The 18498-nt window shown below is 37.1% G+C and overlaps 1 protein-coding gene across 4 annotated transcripts in view; it reads right to left on the reverse strand.

Moving 5' to 3' along the window:
- Positions 1-17771, reverse strand: part of HACE1 (HECT domain and ankyrin repeat containing E3 ubiquitin protein ligase 1) — a 54449-nt gene extending 36678 nt beyond the window's left edge. For 2 of the 4 annotated variants that reach the window (XM_054061887.1, XM_054061888.1), the window contains exons 1-9: positions 17610-17771; positions 13163-13217; positions 11893-11982; positions 10015-10119; positions 8646-8721; positions 8241-8372; positions 6972-7054; positions 4512-4608; positions 1983-2084 (exon numbers count right to left, since the gene is read on the reverse strand). In XM_054061887.1, the coding sequence (XP_053917862.1) occupies positions 1983-2084; positions 4512-4608; positions 6972-7054; positions 8241-8372; positions 8646-8721; positions 10015-10119; positions 11893-11982; positions 13163-13217; positions 17610-17685 (816 nt within the window). In that variant the 5' untranslated portion in view covers positions 17686-17771. Of the gene's footprint in view, positions 1-1982; positions 2085-4511; positions 4609-6971; positions 7055-8240; positions 8373-8645; positions 8722-10014; positions 10120-11824; positions 11983-13162; positions 13218-17609 lie in introns of those variants that run through there. The other 2 variants (XM_054061889.1, XM_054061890.1) reach the window with 2 other exon arrangements.
- Positions 17772-18498: the final 727 nt, after the last annotated feature.

The raw sequence follows: 18498 nt of genomic DNA on the forward strand, positions 1-18498 counted from the left end.
TTGCTCAGGATACTGAACGTCCTTCCTCAGAAACAAAGTCACATCCTGATAATCAATAACTGTTAGGATTACCCTCTTCTCAAAACCGCCCCTCTTTTTTCACTAATACCATCACTTGGCTCACAAAGACTACATTGCAAACACCCAGACACTGCCCAGTTGTCTAACTCCTTTGTTCTACACTTTTCTGTAGCCTTGATTAATTTTTTTTTTCCCAGATAAATTAACTCTTCAGTGGCACTGGTCTTCATTAATTCCTACTGTATTCTCATTTACTCCCTTCTCTCTCAGCTTCAGAAAGTTCTGTAATCCCTATCACAGAACTGTAGAAAGGTGGAATGAAAAGGAATCTCACAAAGATAATCTAGTCCAACGCTCCACCCTGAGGCAAAAGCATTTGTATCTGCAATCTAAACTGGACGTCTAATTTGCCTGCCTGGTTTACAGATGTTCTATTTCGGAAGCCCTGCAGCTTCACTAAGTGATCTCTCCTAATACTTCACCATCCTTGATCCTGTGAGTTATTCGTCAGGGTTCAGCTGAATCTCTAGCTACAAATGTCTAAGACTGCATCTTTCTCCGTGCAGTCTGTTGATAATTTCTCCAGTTTGTCAACATTTAAAATGTGAGTCCTGACTTCTAACATGCATCCAGTCTCTTCATGTCATTGCTTTCAGAGAGCATGAACTAGTCATATATAAGACTTTGGGCAGAACAGCTCAGAACTTAGCCACAGAAAGCCACACTTACTATGTGTTACTGCCAAAATGGAAGCATATGACATGTATTATCTAATATATTCTGTATACTTTCTCGTTCAGATCTTGGTTTTGCACACAGACAGACGAAACATTCATTTTTCTTGTTTATTGTCTTCCCTTCTACTACACAGGATAGCATACTTTGCCATTTACCATTCTGTAGGTCTTTTTTGTTCCATGGCTTTAGTCCTTTACACCTCCCTTTTATCTGAAAACATCTACACCATCTCCCCATGTTTCTAATACCTACTCGAGAACTCTCACCTGTCATTTTATTTCATAAAACTCAACTCTATCTCTGAAATTTAAACACTGTTCCTGCACAGATTTGTGAATCCTCAGTCCAGTAGTGGAAATAATGGTATTACATAGAACAAGACAAACTTAAAAAAATCTAACAAACTAAGTTCAGTGAAGTGGCAGCCAATAACTCACTAAATATATTATTCTTTTTTTTTATTTAAAGTCTGGGAGATTGCTTGCTATTATTTACAAGCAAACAGTATATTAAAAACCCACAGCTAGCTAGATTCAGAAGGGGTAATAAGCATCCCATGCTTCCTCATCCCTACACAATCAAGAAACAAAAATTGTTTTCCTTACTTTATCTTTCTTTAGATTGCACTACCCCACAATAATAAAGGAAATAGGTATCGAAGAAGCACTGAAAAAAGGAAGTTTCATCTACAGCAATAATAATCAAATGAAATTGCAGCTGTAGTCTTTTACACTCTAATTGTCCTAGGCAACTTCGTACAGGTGAGCTCATACACCAAATATTCAAGTTCATCCTAGATGATTCAAGCCTTGAGACACAGCTTAAATGGATATCTGCACATAATCACAAAACGAAGGAAAATAGGCTCCATTATGCAAAGAAATAGTACATATAGAATGTTCCACCAGCACCTTTGTACTGACGCTTGTAACAAGTCTCCTCTTTGAATTCCTACACTGTCTACGATCACTTTGGCAAATATCCAAAATCAGAACACTACATTTAAGTATGTCCTACACTTAATCCCAAATTCTTGTGTTTAGAACTATGTGAAGACTTTAAATTTTCCACAAGAGAGGCAGAGGAAGTACATAGTGGTCATCTACTGCAGCACTGAGAGTCAACCGCTGGTAGCATCTTCTAATCAGAACAGTAATATTATGCAATCAGGTCTCCACAACACAAACAAATTGTTAGCTTTAAAATGCATATTGCTGTATTACCATGTTTTCCCGTAGATCTTCATTCTGTGTCATTTGAATTATTGTCTGGAAAAGTCGAGGGTGGTATTGTATTAAGACTTCACAAGTCTCTCCATACCCACCCTAAAAAATAATAGATGAAAAACCATTTTACTTAAAAGAAATATTAAAATTAGGATTTATGGTATTATAGGCATTACAACCTACTGAAGATTACAATTTTTGTTTAATTCTGAATGGAAAGATCCAACCCTAAAATAAACTGGAATTCAATCATGTTTCAAAGTTATAAAAAACTTCCAGTAGAAGATGGAATCAAATACTTTCAGTATATCCACTCACATATATCCACTCCCTTTTTTCTGTTCTCTTTAAACACTTTACTACTTCCGCTGTTCAAATGTTACTTTGTTACTGTTGTTATATAACAAATGTTACTGCTTTCTAACAGCTTACCAGAAATTGAAAACAGGGCAATAGTTAGCTTCTTTTCCCATTGCTGATGGATAACACAGGTACACCCAGAATCTAATCCTTAAAAAAAAATATTTTCCTAAAGGTTCCTAAAGGCACAAATATGACTTGTTAAAGGAAGAAATGGGACAAACTCTATTTTAGGGGCTTAAAGACTTATTTAACTTTAAAATCAATACATAAGCATGATTTCGCTTCTGCTTTAAATCAACAGCCCAGACTAACTTCAAAAATTTTTGAGAAAAACGTTTTTTTTGAAAGAAGAAAACTTGAATTTGTGGTTTATTTGTTCTACACTTATTTAACACAGGTATACTCCTAAGCAGGCACTTAACACACATCAAAGTCTACACTGGAAAGATGACCATATAATGGATTAAATTCTGCAACTCCAGAGACTTCTTCTCTTTGCATAACAGTTTATAACTCCACTAATGACATATTTGTTAGACAGATTCATTTAATCGTTCCTGGCGCCAAGAAACCATGTATTAAAACTTAAACCATCCAGAACCCACAAGAAGTAGAAGTCAGCTCTTCAAAATTAAGGTAATACCTTTGGCAAGAAAAATATGAAACTGTAATTTCAGCCTTCTAAAAACATGGATCTACTCTGAACAGCAAAGCTGCGTGCAAACAATAAAACCCTTCAAATTAAAGGGAAGCAAATATTTTGGGTTTTTCCTTTTTCACTTAGAATTATGAGCTTATAAACTACATGATCATGAACAAAGCAAGATCATCACTACAAAAGAGCAAACACCAGGTGTCACTACTCACACCTAAAAATAGTTGACAGAATTTTGATGTATAAAGTGGTACCGTAGGGATCATAAAACTGGAGACTGAAGTAGACATTCAAAACACTAATCATAAAAAATAACAATAGCACCATTAAGCACATACTTGTATACTGTCTTACGCATCTGTGGCTACAGAAAGTCTCAAAATTGACTAGACTTCACACGGTTTTATGGTAATAGCATGTCATTTTGCCATAATAAATGAAAAAAATTTAAAAAATCTAACTTTGACCTTCACAGTCAAGTCAGCAGTGAGAGAGCATAGTTCTGAGCAATGTGAGTTGAGGATTTAATAGGATTTCTTATATCCAAAAAGAAATGCTGAGAGTAACCTAGTTTGATCAAGACAGATAACCTATGAAATAAATTTTTCAGAGTTAAACATTCCAAAAATATCCCACAGGTACTGGAAACAGTAGTCTCTACCACACACACACAGCTGCTTCAACTGCAGATCTTACGAACGTGAACAATATTCAGAAATTAAATAACTTGAGGTTATTTTCATCTATTAGTACAGAAAAAGATATGAATATTTCAACTTTATCCTGCCAAACTAATGACATGCAGTAAGGTAATATGATGTCCACAAAGTGCAGTAGTTTTGTTCATTTTAGCTTCCAGTTCAGTTTCCTAGTCTGCTGATTACCAGCAAAGGTTCAAATACTTCCATTCATTCACATGTTATCTACATGTTGACTTCAAATTCATACTACAGAAAAATGTTTAAACAGTATGGGATAGGAAACAAGGAAGACTGCATTTTGCAGAGAGGTTGAAAATGCTTAAATTTTTCCTTCATCCAGATACAGTATTTGGGATACCTTCGAAAAGTAACAGTCTCGGTACCATGTAAGTTTTATTCACTTCTAATTAGCAATATTTCTTCAAGAGAAAAGAAAGTATATTTAAAGCAATCCCTGCTTTCTGCATGCCTTTACCTCTTACTTGTTAAGAACCTAAACATAGACTACTACCATTATACCAAGGATTCCCAATCCTTCTAGTCAAAATACAGTTCTGCAAACTTTGTTTCTCATTAATTCAAGTCTTGCAAATTCTTTAAAGATGTTAAAGACTTCTGCAAAGGGTACAAATTTGGAATCTGTCTGTAGGATCAATTCATTTGCAAAATATTTAATCTTGCATATCTGTTTTACCAAAGGATTATCGTCTTTCATAGGCCTTAAAAATAAAAAAGTTTAACACTGATCAGGTGACACTATAGTAAGTGATAAAAATTCACAGAAAAATAGTGTTGGTAACTGAATACCTGCACACAGAGATCCAGTGGAGTAATACCATTTTTGTCTGGTAAATATTTGGCTCCTCTCATCAAAAGAATTTGTGCCGTATCTCTCTGACCATGGCTATTCAAAAGAAGACACAAAAAAGATAGTTAATACAGCACTTATGTTCTATTATGAGTGATAAATCTGGCTGTATTGCATCAAACAAGCAAAATCAAATTAGTTAGGAGAAACTAAGCACTTACACGAGACAGAAGATAATGCCATTTAAATTGTTCTACTACCTTTCAAGGCCACTGCAGAAGCACAGTGCAAAACTAGGTATATGCCATTTATCAAGTCAAAGTCACACCCACCATTCAGAAATGATTCAAGTTAGCCTAGCCTCACAAATACACGAGTTGCATTATCTGAAAAAGACCTCTTTCTCAATTCACACCCTAATTTACTTCACATAGAAAGTTTTCTTCACCAAGGTCTTTGCTCATTCCTACTAGATTTAGGGAAAAAAATATTCTAAATGTACTTTAACCATTAGTAAAACAAGTAGTAAGTTTTTTATTCATAAAACATCTTTTTTTGCACAAGAGTTCAAAACATCACTTTTGGCTCTGATTGCTTTCAATCAATACATATGAATATTTTAACCTAGCCTTTAAATGTGAAGAACGATGAGTTTTACTTTTTCAGTCAGTTTATTTAATAGTCTCACTCATCTATTTAAAGGTTGTATAGGACACATGTTTCTTAGAGTCGGGAATTTCACAACTATTCCAACAGGCCATCACTGCCTAGAAAATAGTAAGACTAAAGATTACTTATATCCCTCAGCACCTAGAGTACATACTTTCCAAAACCCCTTCTTCTGAAGAAAATGAGAAATTTTTTACCAGTGATTAGATGTTGACTTCATTAAAAACACACTGACACACTAGTTGACTAGTGCCTTCCCCACTACTTAGTGCATACACTGACAAATAAAATACAGAAGCACCTAAAGGGTGAAATAAAATACTGATACAAAAGACACATAATGAGGTTTACAGATAAGTTTTTCAATGAAGTTTTAGATCACAAGGTAGTTTGTAGTGCACCCTTTACACAAATATATAGGAGTATTTGCTGCCCTGGAGCACACCAAGGCTGCCTGCACTAACAGTTCAGGAAGGGCAGAGGAAAAGCAACAATTAACAGCTGAGGGTCTCTTAATAGTTCCCAGCTGAGTTCTTCTCATCCATGTCCTTCCAAGCCCAGAAACCAACAGGTTAATACAACGTACTTGACTTTGCAAACAAACATTCAGCGACAGCTACCAGATCTCAGAAAGGAGCTAAAAAAGCATCTTCTTGAAGCATCGCTTCACTGTAATTCTCTACACTAAGCGCACAACCCAACACTCTGAAAAGACAGGGTCAGACTTCGAGCATCCATACCCTTTCTCCAGCCATATCCAGCCACTGCTACTCCATCTTGCTCTCCTTATCATCCAGGACCTACAACTTTTCTTCCTTGGTGGCAGCACAACCAACTGGCAATGCCAAGACATCAACTTTCACTATGCATCCTGTTCATTCTACCCTGCCAGCTGCTCCAACTGTTAATTTCTAAAAGAACATCACTGCTGTACGTGCAACACATTCCTTTCTCATCGAAAATCTCCAAGCCAAGGCAAGTTGCTTATTTCTTTTAAAGTGGATGCCAGTGCCAGTCCCTAGATCAAGCACAAAGGCATACAATTAGCTAGCAGCTATTTATTCTCTACTTCCCTTCTACTCAGCTGCCAGGAATCAGCTTAAACTAACTCCAGAGATCAGGACTCCCTCAACATAATTCTTGGCAGGCTGCCAGGTTAGTCCATTTCTTCTTTTGTTTATACTAACATTTAATCATAGATGAACTATTTAACCGGTAACCAAAGCACAGGGATTATAAAACTGTAAATGTTCTACCAAATAGCAAAATGCTCCAATTAAAACAAAAGATCGTTTATCATACGTGACTAGTTTTGAAATAAAACTAAACTGTGAAGAAAATAGAACTGATCAAAGCAACAACATCGTTTCAAATCAACGTTGTAACTTTAAGGCATACACGCACATTTCACATACACTGTAATACCACAATGTACATTAAAGAAAAGCCAAACTTGCCCTATAAAAGGCTACAGTTTTAGTTTACTCAAAGTCGCCTGTTGGTAGATCTCATGTTTTTAGAAAAAAATTTCAGCAGTTATTAATTTACGAGTCATATTAGAAGATGCACAGCTATATGTTTAAAATGTCTCTTAGAAAGAGGCATATGAGCCTGCAATAGTAAGCTAAGTATTTAGATAAGACAGCAAACTACATTCAAATATATATCAGTCAGCCTTTGTTTCTTAGATTTTATGTGTTCTAATCATTGTTAATGCACAAGGCGGGAGGGAAAAAAAACCCAAAACAATTCTACTTTTAGCACAGTATTCAAAAGTTAAGAACATATACCTGCAAGCAAAATAGAGCGGAGTTGCCCCTGATACATTTGGCCTGTTTATATCTGCACCGCTGTCTAGCAAACACTGCACCGTCTAGAACAGAAGAAAACACCAGCATTAGAAAAGAGCAACAGAAATTTCTATTGTCTTGCAACCATGTCATGCATGTCTAATTACACTAAACAATTTAATTTTTGGTAATGAATCTCAAAACCAAAATTCCTGAATAGTAGATGGAAAATGGTAGCTGTCAGACCCCAAAGCTTCCTCTGAACTTACCATTTTAATAAAAATGCCTTTTATTGAACTTCAGCTAATCCCAAAGACCCCTGGAACTACAAGACATTTTGAAAAGTAAAAGGACACTTTTTAGAGAAATAAACCTCAGATTAGTAACAGTCTTATCACAAGGCAAAGTTTTAAACATACTCTGGAATAAAAAATAAGTAAGCAAATTCTAAAATATTAAAACATTGAACAGACTCTCAAACAACTTTTGCTATTTTCCAGTCATATAATGTAGATAAGTCTATAGGTAGCAGTTTCGCAGAATGTGGTCTTCCAAATTTGAGCTCTGACAATGACAACAGAACGGATCAGGGTAAAAAGATATTTTATTTTTAATTTTTTTTTTAACAGTATATAGCCCTGGAGACATCTCTATAATTCAAAATCACTACTCTATATGGCTGTGACACAGTTCAAGTAAAGCATCCAGATATGTACTTTGAGAGTAAACAGTCAGCCCTAATGCAATTGGTAAGCCTAAAAATTAACTCACACACATCAATTAAAAAAAAAAGAGTCTATGCAAATTTGTTTATTTCTAATATTAAACATCTAAATTACCCAACTCTGTTCATTTTTATTCATAGTACATTAAGATCATTTCAGACTTCAAAAGCTCATAATAGCTGGTACAATTATGAATCAAACACATTCTAAAAAGTAAGGAATAACATTTTCAAATGTTTAACAGTACATCAAAACCTGCAATAAACAAGGTAATCATAGTATTACAGAACAGCTGAATAGAATACAGTAAGTCACTTAAATGCACATAAACACTGAAATCAATCATCTCCACAAGAATAAATTAGTTATTCCCAGGGAAATGCATGCAGTCAACACTTACACAAACAACAGAATTCTACACACTTCTAACCACAATCACATGCATGACTCACCTAAAGTTTACAAAGAAAAGCACACACAACACCACTGAGGCATTACCCAATCCTTTACAATTCCAACGCATTAATAAAATTTAGAAACTTACCGTCTTGTGCCCATTTTGACAAGCCACATGAAGGGCTGTCTGTCCCATTGCATCTTCAACATCGACATTACTGACATGCTGAACAAGATCATGAAGCAATTCCGTTCGTCCATTGACAGCCAACCAATGAATCTAAGTACAAAATTATGATTTATGTTTCATTTAGAAATAAATGTTTCATAAATATGATTTTAAATCTGATTATACTATTGACAAAATTTTCACAAAGAGAAGCCTTGAAATAATATCACATGCTGAAGTACTTTGATCAAATCTTTTAATTTTTAAGGGCACTGGACACAGACGTTTTGTTTATTTACATGTAAGACAGCAAGAGCTTGAGAAATGAGAATCTTCAAGTTCTTCATTCATTTTAAGAGCACCATGAGAATCAACAGCACTTACTGCAGTCAAGCCTTCATTATTACAAATGTTGACATCTGCACTGTATTCCAGCAGCTTGCTCATACATTTCTTCTGGCTATAAACAAAAGAATACATTAAAACCCAGCCAGATAAAATCATTTACAAAGATTCAGTAACTTCTTAAGCTCCACTCAATTCATCTTTTTTCATATCATAGCAGGTAGTTTTAATTTATAAGAAATATGGTACTGAGCATATCAGCAGCACTAGAGACTCGCACAGTGCAAGCGTGACATATGACAGCACAGGGCTAAAACCACAGTTGTACAGCTGAATGTTTTTGTGGAAAGTGTAGAAGTACTTAACTACCATTCCAACAGCTTCAGCTCAGCATGAACTACGCTCTCAAGACAAGAAGCTAGAGTTCAGCAAATGGAAGTCCATGAAGTTCATCATCATTGGTACACTTCAGCGAACACATTTACAGTACACCACTAAATCATTATTTGATGAGACACTCGTTGGAACACTTCATAAATCTTGGGCAAGTATAATAAGTGCTTTAATGAAAGCAGGGGTGGTTTTTCTACGTCATGTTTTGTTTGGTCTTTTAATGTCTTTACTGCTGCAAGTGCTTTACCTTTAAGAGTTTATTCTTACTTTTCCTCTTTATTTCGTACCTCCTTCACCTTTCTCATGCGTCCTTTCCACATAACTGTCTCATCTGTGTATTTCTGTATTTCATTGTGTACCATTTGTCTGCTTCTTCCTCCCTTCTCCTACAGATACCACTCCCACATACCTAAACACTACCTCCTCCTAACCTGAAGTACCAACCACGATACAATTCAGTTACTGTACTAACACACACATGCTCTAATAAGAAAAACACAGTCTTATCAGCTGTGTGCTTCTGCATGCTACAACTCAAGAAATGATATCTTAGAAGACTTTAAAAAGATGTTTGCTCACTGTTCAGGGGTTTTTTTCCTTCTCTTAATATCGTGCAAACTTTGTGTTTTGTAAAAATCTGAAACCTTTGAACCCTTCCAAGCACTCCAGTGTTCTCTTCAAATTATTTTGTTACTTAGCTAACTGGAAGGTGAACACATGCCTTGGTTTGATGACTGTTGTAAGAATCCTTAAGCTCCTGCCTAGCAGAAAACACTAACATGACTGGCACTTCAGACATAATTTCCTATTTATATAAAATTATTTTCTGAATATTTCAAGCACAGATTTTAATCTCCAAGTTCCCTATAAGTGTGCAATCTCCATTTTCAAAAGTAAAAAAACTAAAAAAACCTAAACAAGTATTTTGTTTGAACTATGCAAAAATATTACAAAATGTCAGCTCAAGAGCACTACACGCAAATTTGTTTAAGGATTTTAAAGACATTTTTCTTACCCATTCCTTGCTGCTAAATGGAGAGGTGTGCATCCTGAAATGTCTTGATAGTTTGGATTTGCTCCTTTTTTTAATAAGAGAACAAGGCATTCAACTGATCCACAGCTACAAACAAAATAAGGAAGGGAATAACTGTAACAAGGATATTTACAAACCAAATCTATACTGACAAAGACAACAGCATCACTATGTACAGATTACACTCAGCAGAAAATCTTAACACAAAACCATTTTCACACCCTCATAGTTCAAGACACACAAAGCTAAAGGAAAGATACTTAAATGCAATGAGAACATACTTTTCATAACTTGTACTAATAAAATGTGTACTTACATACTATGTGATTTTAGAGACTTAAAAACCAACGGTGATTCTTAAAGGCTACCAACTGTTTAAAAAACACATTTTCTAAAACATTTTGCTTACTATTTCCTCTTAACTCCTTTATTCACTGGACTGAATTTTCCATTATATAACAATTCTAATATCATTTTTTATTATGTGCCAGTGCCTGGAAGTTACATATTAAAGTTTAACTATCAGAAAAATTCTAAAACCCCTACAAATATTTTTGCTATTTGTTCTGAATCTATAACTTCCTTTTACTTTTCATAATACAGCAGGTCTTCAGGACAATCAATGTCACCAAGAACAAAGAAACTTTGCATTATGTTTATCATACTCCTGAACTTCAAGAAAAAGAGCTGATTGGGAGGATAAAAGATATAGTACTTCTGTATACATCACAACCTATCTATTGTTATTAGTTTTCCCAATGATAGAATTGCTACATAACAATCCAAAGAAACTAAATTCTAACTGTACAGTAAGTTAGAAAACCAGCATCTTGATGATCTCTTAACAACCCAATAACTAGCCACTATTCACAAACTAAGAGTCCACAAACTGTGTAACACAATAAATACAGCTTTTCAAAGATAATTCTAAGATGCATGTTAAAAATTTGCTTGCATTTTTTAAGTACTTTAAATAAATTTTATAGAAGCAGCATGTAAGTTTGAGATGGAATGTTTGGGAAACAGGTGTTTCTAAAATAATGTGCTTGAAGACAAACTTCTACCTTTATTGTGCCCAATTATTTGCCATCCATACACAATGCTACTATTTCTCTTATTTTTACCTTCTTCTTTAAACGTCTTCAATGTAAGAACTTTCAAAATATTTTAAATGGAACACAAATATAGACCACTCATTCATAAGTATAAAGTTTAATTTCCTGAAAGGCCATTTAAAAAACTATCTGGTTCATTTCTATTAAGGATGTTAATCTGGCTGTTTCTTGGCAATACAAATTTAACCCCATTGAAGAGCTACATAAATAATAAATAACCTAGGTAATGGCTTTGTAATTTGCATTTAAGCCCTTTATCCAGAGTACAAAAATTTATTAGGACTGGTCAAGCTCTATGCCCTAAAGTTATGGTCACATGAAATACTGTGTAACAGCTGCTTCCCAATGAACATCCAAGTGCTTCCCACTGTTTTAGAATACTTCAAAAAAAAATCAGCACCTGGAAACAAGGTTTCTCTAAATCTACAAAGGCAAGAGTAACTCGGCTACACAGGATACACATAAAGGCTACATTTCTGGACTCATCTACCGAGATTTCACAGAAAGGATAAAAGTATCCATCAAGATTTCCTTCACTAATATTTGGAAAGCCATTAGATATGTGTGAAGCCTGTCCTCTAAATGAGGCAGGCACACTGCTAAAAGAACAAACAAAATACAAAAAGGAAGTGCAAAAAACAAAATGTTAACTGATACTACAGAGTTTTCCAGCTTACATTGGTGCCTTAGATTTGCGGCAATACTTTCATTGTTAACTTCTGGACTGGACTCAAGTAAGTCTTACTTTGCTGCAATATGAAGCAAACTTCTCTTCACACGTCCAAATGCATAATTCACATCAAATTTTGAATTTGACAGCAGCTCTGAGACAGACCTTCAAACAAAAATAGTTTTATTAAAAAAATAGCTCACAACATCCAAGCAAATGTAACATGTACACAAGTACCCTATTTCTTACTTGATCACTACCTCTTTTCCCTCCAGCTAATTTCTGAACAACAGATTCAACAGTTTTCAAGCATCTGTGTATCGACAGTATTTTTACTCTTTCATTTCTTAGTTGTACATAAAAAATGAACTGTGACACTGAGCAACTGTTTCAAATGTAAACTAGTAAGAATTAGACTGGATAGCCAAATCACTTCTTTACAAATATGAAAAATAAGTGTACTAATAGCTTTGGCTTGAAAAAACAATAGATTCCCATTTTCAATACAGACACTAACGAGATATCTAGCGGATTTCCCAAACACAGGCAAAGCTCAGAAGGAAGACTGGTACGTGAAATCATCATGATTAAGTACGACCCGTAATATACCAACAGGATAAGAAATTTAAATAGGACACCTCAAACCCAAGTTAACTAGTACAGATAAAATATTAGTTGAGACGAAATATTTCAAAATAGGAGAAACTGCAAGTGAACTGGTGATTTCAACCTCCAGTAAAGAGCAGATCACATAATTTAAAACCTTTGCATACAATGTCAACAAGGTCTTATGTAGCAGAACAAATGTTTATCCTGATTAGATAAACAGTTTACAGCTTCAGTAAGAGTTACCACCTGCTTGTCTAAAAACTCCGCAAAAGGTAGCGTCACTTAGCTGGTGCTATACAGCCCCCAGGTCCCAATCACTTTGAGGACAACTGGATAAGGGAAAAAGCTGTTCATATGAGGAATTCCAGAAGTATCAAACTCTTATTCCATGTCTTTCCAAGATGTCTAATGAGACTAAGAGGTTCTATGTCATCAATAAATACACACTCAGAACTACAACCCAGTCAGAAAGCAATGCTGCTCTTCTTACGCTAGGACAAATTTCTCTATGCGCACCAACAGAACAAATACCAGCTCTGGTCTATGACATAAGACAAAAGGAGTTTCTCAGGTAAGAATATGCTAGGATGTACGCAGCCAGTGACTAACTTCAGCTACAGAAGATGTCTCAGCATCTCAGCAGCAGAACTGAGAATGCTCTAGCAACTACAACTCTAGAAAACGAGCTGGTTTTTCCAAACCTTAAAAAAAAAAAAAATTTGAAAGAAACTCTCACCTGTGCTGGTCAGCCATAACCATCGGCATTAGCGTATAGACAGCAGTTTCATTATCTGTGAAGAAATAAAATTACTCCATTATCAAAAAGAAATCTTTTATGTAAAATAAACACATCTAGCAACACGTATTTACCTTTTAAAGTATATAATAGATCATAGTTGTTCAACAGATCATTGTTTTCACACAAGTTATACATACCTAAAGTTTCATCATAAAGAAAAAGCCACTATACTCAGACAGAGGAGGTAATTAACAGGACTGCAATACATGACATTTCAATGTGGTTTTTTTTTTTTTTACGAAGTAATAATTACAGAATTTTCAATGAAGCGTCAATTTCTTTAAAATGACAATTCCATTAATTAAGTCAAAGTATTTAAGAAATGTGCATTAACCAAAAAGTAAATACTTTCTTTGAAAATGAAAATGTCCTGTGTTCCAAGGTGACCTCCATAGTCCTGACACCTATAAGTTTATAAGTTATTTCTTTAAACTACGTTATTCCATAACCGTTAATTTTCATCTCTAAATTTGCATGCCTGAATGCAATATATTTTACTTTAATTTCTAATCAGTTTTCATGTTTGAAGGCAATGAAAAAAGGCCAGAACACAAAGATCCAAGCCAATGGTGGGAAGGGAGTGACATTCAGCTATACAGTATCTGTCAGTACTACTGCTGCTGCACACAGCAGCACACTGTATGGGTATGAGGTGCCTGTTTGGTCACTTATGGACTTCCTGGAGTAAAACATAATTTTCAAAGGATGAACTTCACAAAATTTGAACTGCCTTAATGTATAATAATTATTAATAATATTAATGGATAATAATTACTAATAAATATTATTTCTTTATAATTATTATAATCTCTTTCTTGATGCAAACTATCCACTGTTGGAAGTATAGTCTTAAAAGACTCCTCACAGATGTCAGCTTATGACAGGAGGGACTGTACTTTCTTAGAAGCCAGGTATGTGGTTCTGTGATATATAGGACTGTTCTCATAAAACTTTTATTTTGATTAGTTTACTCATCATCTTAATTGACCCACATACCAAAGTTACAAAGTAATCAGAGCAGGAAGAACTAAAACAGACCCAAACAACCATAGCTCCTCATATCTTTTACATACCGAGCTTCTCAAAGTTCACTACTTCCACTAGATAAGCAAGCCAACATTTACCAAATATTAAGCAAAGGATTATTCAGAGTTATCAAGTGGAGTCAAAGAAATCCTAATCATGCTGCAGCTATGCTATTCATTATTATTCTTCTACAGTGCTCCAAGATTAGTGCTGCTACCCACTATTTGAAGCAGTCTGCAGCTAACAAAAGAAGCAACGCTAATTTATTATTACCTTAGAACACTGAAAAGAGATAAATTTACTCAAATTATATTAATTCCATTATTTAAAAAAAATAAAATCATTGTTGCTTACAGTGAGCACATGATGGAAGAGACACAGGCCTCTCAAAATACCAAATGATGCTCCAGAAATGTGGAAAGTTAATTCTAACCATCACCAAGTTCAAGAGTTTTAACTGTCTATGTATTGTTCTCTACGGCAGAGCTCTGTGAGCATCAGATAACCCCATACCCAACTCACATCACTAGAATTTGACTGCTTCGAGGTAGGGGAGCAGGCCGGGAGAGAGAGGATGCATGCAGAGAGAGAGTCCTGGAAACAAAATTAAATAGATGCTAAATAAAGATACCAAATGTGGAAAAGATTCGATCACTTTTTAAAAATGCACCTATCATTAGCTCCTATGTATACAACTCAGAAAAAAATTCTTGCTTGAGCTCTGTTCCACAGATCTCTTGGTAAAAAGATAAAGCTCTTCAACTGAAACAGAAAACAGAACTGGAAAATGCCAACTAAATTGATGCATGACATCCCTACTTATTTCCACAATTGTGCCCTATTAAACAGATGAGACCAAATCAAATAAAAGCTTTAAATATACCAACACACTTAAGTGAAATGCTTAATACTGAATCTAATTCAATTTCACTATATTGCAAATATAGTGATCTAGAAAAATACAACAGTTAAATATAAGTGTGGCTGGGCCATAAAAGGCGTTTATGGCATAGTTATAAAACTAAGTCTTTTGCTCTTCGACTAACAGAATCTACACTGTGGAGCACATGCATTTTCCCAGAGTTTTCCTGCACAGAAATAATTAAAACAGTGTGAGACTAAAGAGCTTTTGTGCCTATTTTTGGTAAATATTATCCCTATTATAAACAAACTCCTATTGACCTAAAGTAAAAGTACATGACCCGGAGAGAGAAAAATCATTATAAGTCTCATGCACTCACAGAACTTGTTATCCAACCTGCATGCATCTCAAGTCATCATTATCTAAAGCAAAAAAACGCACCCAAAATGCAGAGTCAGAGCCAACAAAAGGCCTACAACCTACAAGCTTTGGTTTGCAAAACCCAGCTTTCAGGCACTGACCTTTAACAGCAGAATCCAGAAATTTGTGTCAAGCTCTTAAGTGCCCAGAAAAGACCTGCTGAAGGCTATTTCAGAAGAGTGATGAAAAAACAATACTATTTCCTATTGGTAAGGTCAGCTCAGGAAATTCATTAGCACAGTACTCAGCAGTTAACACTTGCTGGCTTTTTTGTCTTCATAAGACATATTGGCCTGAATTTGGCACAGAACACAATCTTAAAGAAGCCTTGGCACTATCCATATGATAACCTAATGGCTACAGCACATGCAAATGAAACTAAATACCTGGATTTAGTACCTTTTTCAGTATAAAACAGTTCCAATACATGTCCATTTCCTAAGAGAGTACTCCAACTCTTAATTTAAGGTTGGAAAGGTAAACTATATCTCTTTCAAATTAAAGCTATTCATATGCATGTAGGTAAAATAACACCCATAATTCAAGAGTCCAAACACAGCACACAAGAAGCCACCAAACCACATGCCACACTAGACCAGCAGTGGTATTTTCCAAGGTGATCATGTCAGTACATGTCTGGAGCAAAACAGTACAACACAAACCTGCTTCTCAAAAAGAGTTTGGGCAGGCCTGCATGAACCTAAGGAACACCAGGGTCAAGAAAGGAGACATGTAACAGGCTAAGATCGACCCAAAATTAGATGGGACATGGAATGCAGGTTTTATTGGAACACAATTTGAGACTTCTGTGACTGAAATCCATTCATCTCCATCTATGATTCTACGATCTCCTTATTTCAGTCCAGCTGTAATTTCTTTCATGCAATTCTTAGAGAATGCATAGGATTGACATTCCTTCTGCACTACAGGGCAAGAGAAGTACTTGTTCCGGAGGTCACAGGGCTTGCACTTGCACTGCCACAGACATAATTACCTCTTAAGTGTAAGATAATAATGGTCAAGATGGGAAGAAAACAGCTGAACTCAAATTCAGAATGACTTTGCCAACAATAGCACTGTAGTAAATTTAAAGCAGTTGTGCTAAGCATTATCTGTGTTACCACTATCAATTAGTTAAACTGGGCCTTATATTTCTGTAACTCTGAGCTTACATTAACATTATTACATCAGTTTTCACTGCTGCCATTCAAGAGCTTAAAAGAAGCAGCAAAATCTGTCAGATATGCGTCTGTCATTTTGTGACATTTATGAGCAACCACACCGGCAGACACCACAACTGTTGATAGATGGAAATCAGGAAAGGGTGTAGCAGCTCCGTGTAGGTGGAAGTCCATGAGCACTAGCCAGGAAGTCCAAACCGGGAACACAAAGAAAAGAGAATATCGCTGTCTCTGCCCATGGCAGGGAGGGTGGAACTAGGTGATCTCTGAGGTCCATTCCAACCCTAACTATTCTATGATTCTATGATCACTGACTCCTTGACCTCCACCATGGGAAACGAAAGCTGAGAGACAGACAAAGAATCATCTCTAAAAAGCAACCCTGAAGAAAGTAGAGTGACAGCCCATGACTCGCAAGAACAGAAAGTTTTGCACATCCAGCAGCTTTTAACAGCCTTCCCAACCCTGGACCCGGCTGGAATCCCGTGAGAACCTGGAGCTACACGTTCAAGCCCATCCCGATACCGGGACGGCAGCACCTACCACAAGCAGCTTAGAGTGGGGAAAAAAAGAATTAGGCGGCGACCAGCGACGGCGATTTATAAAACCTTTCCAAACAAAACTCAGCACTATGAAAACAACAAACCCACGAGGATGCGTCACCACGGAGCATCCAAGGAAAGATTTTAAAGTGGATAAAAGGGGGGGAGGCAGCAGGGACAGATCCGGGGGGAGGCAGAGGGCGGGGAAGTCGCTGCTGCCGTCGTTATCACCATTAAAACCAAACAACTCGCCCCTCGGGGAGTAGGCAGGCGGCCGGTTCCCACTGCCCCAAGCCGGCCCCCGGGCCGCGATGGAGAAGCCGCCGCCGCCGCCGCCTCCCTCCCCCCCGTACCGTCCGGCAGCTCCACGGTGCGCGCGCGGCGCAGGGACCTCGTCAGCCGGTTGAGCTGCTCCATGGCTCTCTCCATCCTCGGGGCGACCAGCCCGGAGCCGCCGACACCACGCGCTCCCGCCGCCGGGCCCCGCTCAGCCCATGGTGGTTGGGGACTCTCTGCGCGTGCGCGGCGGCTGCGCGTGCGCGGGGCGGGGCCAGCGTCAGGGGATCGAGGAGGCGTAGAGTGCAGTGGATGGGAAGGGAGTTTGGAGCTTGTGCGGTTCCTGCTCCTCTGCGATGGGTAGGGACACCTCCCACCAGATCAGGCTACCAAAGGCCCCATCCATCCTGGCCTTGAACACCTCCAGGAATGGGGCAGCCACAGCTTCCCCGGGCAACCTGTGCCAGTGCCTTAGCACTGTCATGGTGAAGAAATTCCTCCTTAAGTCTAGTCTAAATCTGCCCCTCTACAGTTTGTACCCATTGCCTCTAGTCCTGTCACTACAAGCCTTTGTGCACAGTCCTGCTCCTCCTTTCTTATCTCCTTTCAGAGATCTCCTCTGAAGCTTCTCTTCTCCAGGCTGAACAAGCCCAACTCTCTCAGCCTGCCCTTGTTGGGGAGGTGCTCCAGCCCTCTGATCACCTTTGTAGCCCTCCTTTGGACCCATTCCAACAGTTCCATATCCTCCTTATGTTGAGGATTCCAGAACTGGACATAATATTTCAGATGAGGTCTCACAAGAGAGGAATAAAGGGGCAGAATCACCTCCCTCGACCCGCTAGCCACACTTCTTTTGATGCAGCCCAGGATATGGTTGGTCTTCTGGGCTGCGAGCATGCATTGCTGGCTCATGTCAAGCTCACTTGAGCTGGAAGAGACATCCAGTCCAACCCCCCTGCAGTGAGG

Source organism: Cuculus canorus, chromosome 3 (genome assembly GCF_017976375.1).
Source record: "Cuculus canorus isolate bCucCan1 chromosome 3, bCucCan1.pri, whole genome shotgun sequence".
Lineage (NCBI taxonomy): Eukaryota > Metazoa > Chordata > Aves > Cuculiformes > Cuculidae > Cuculus > Cuculus canorus.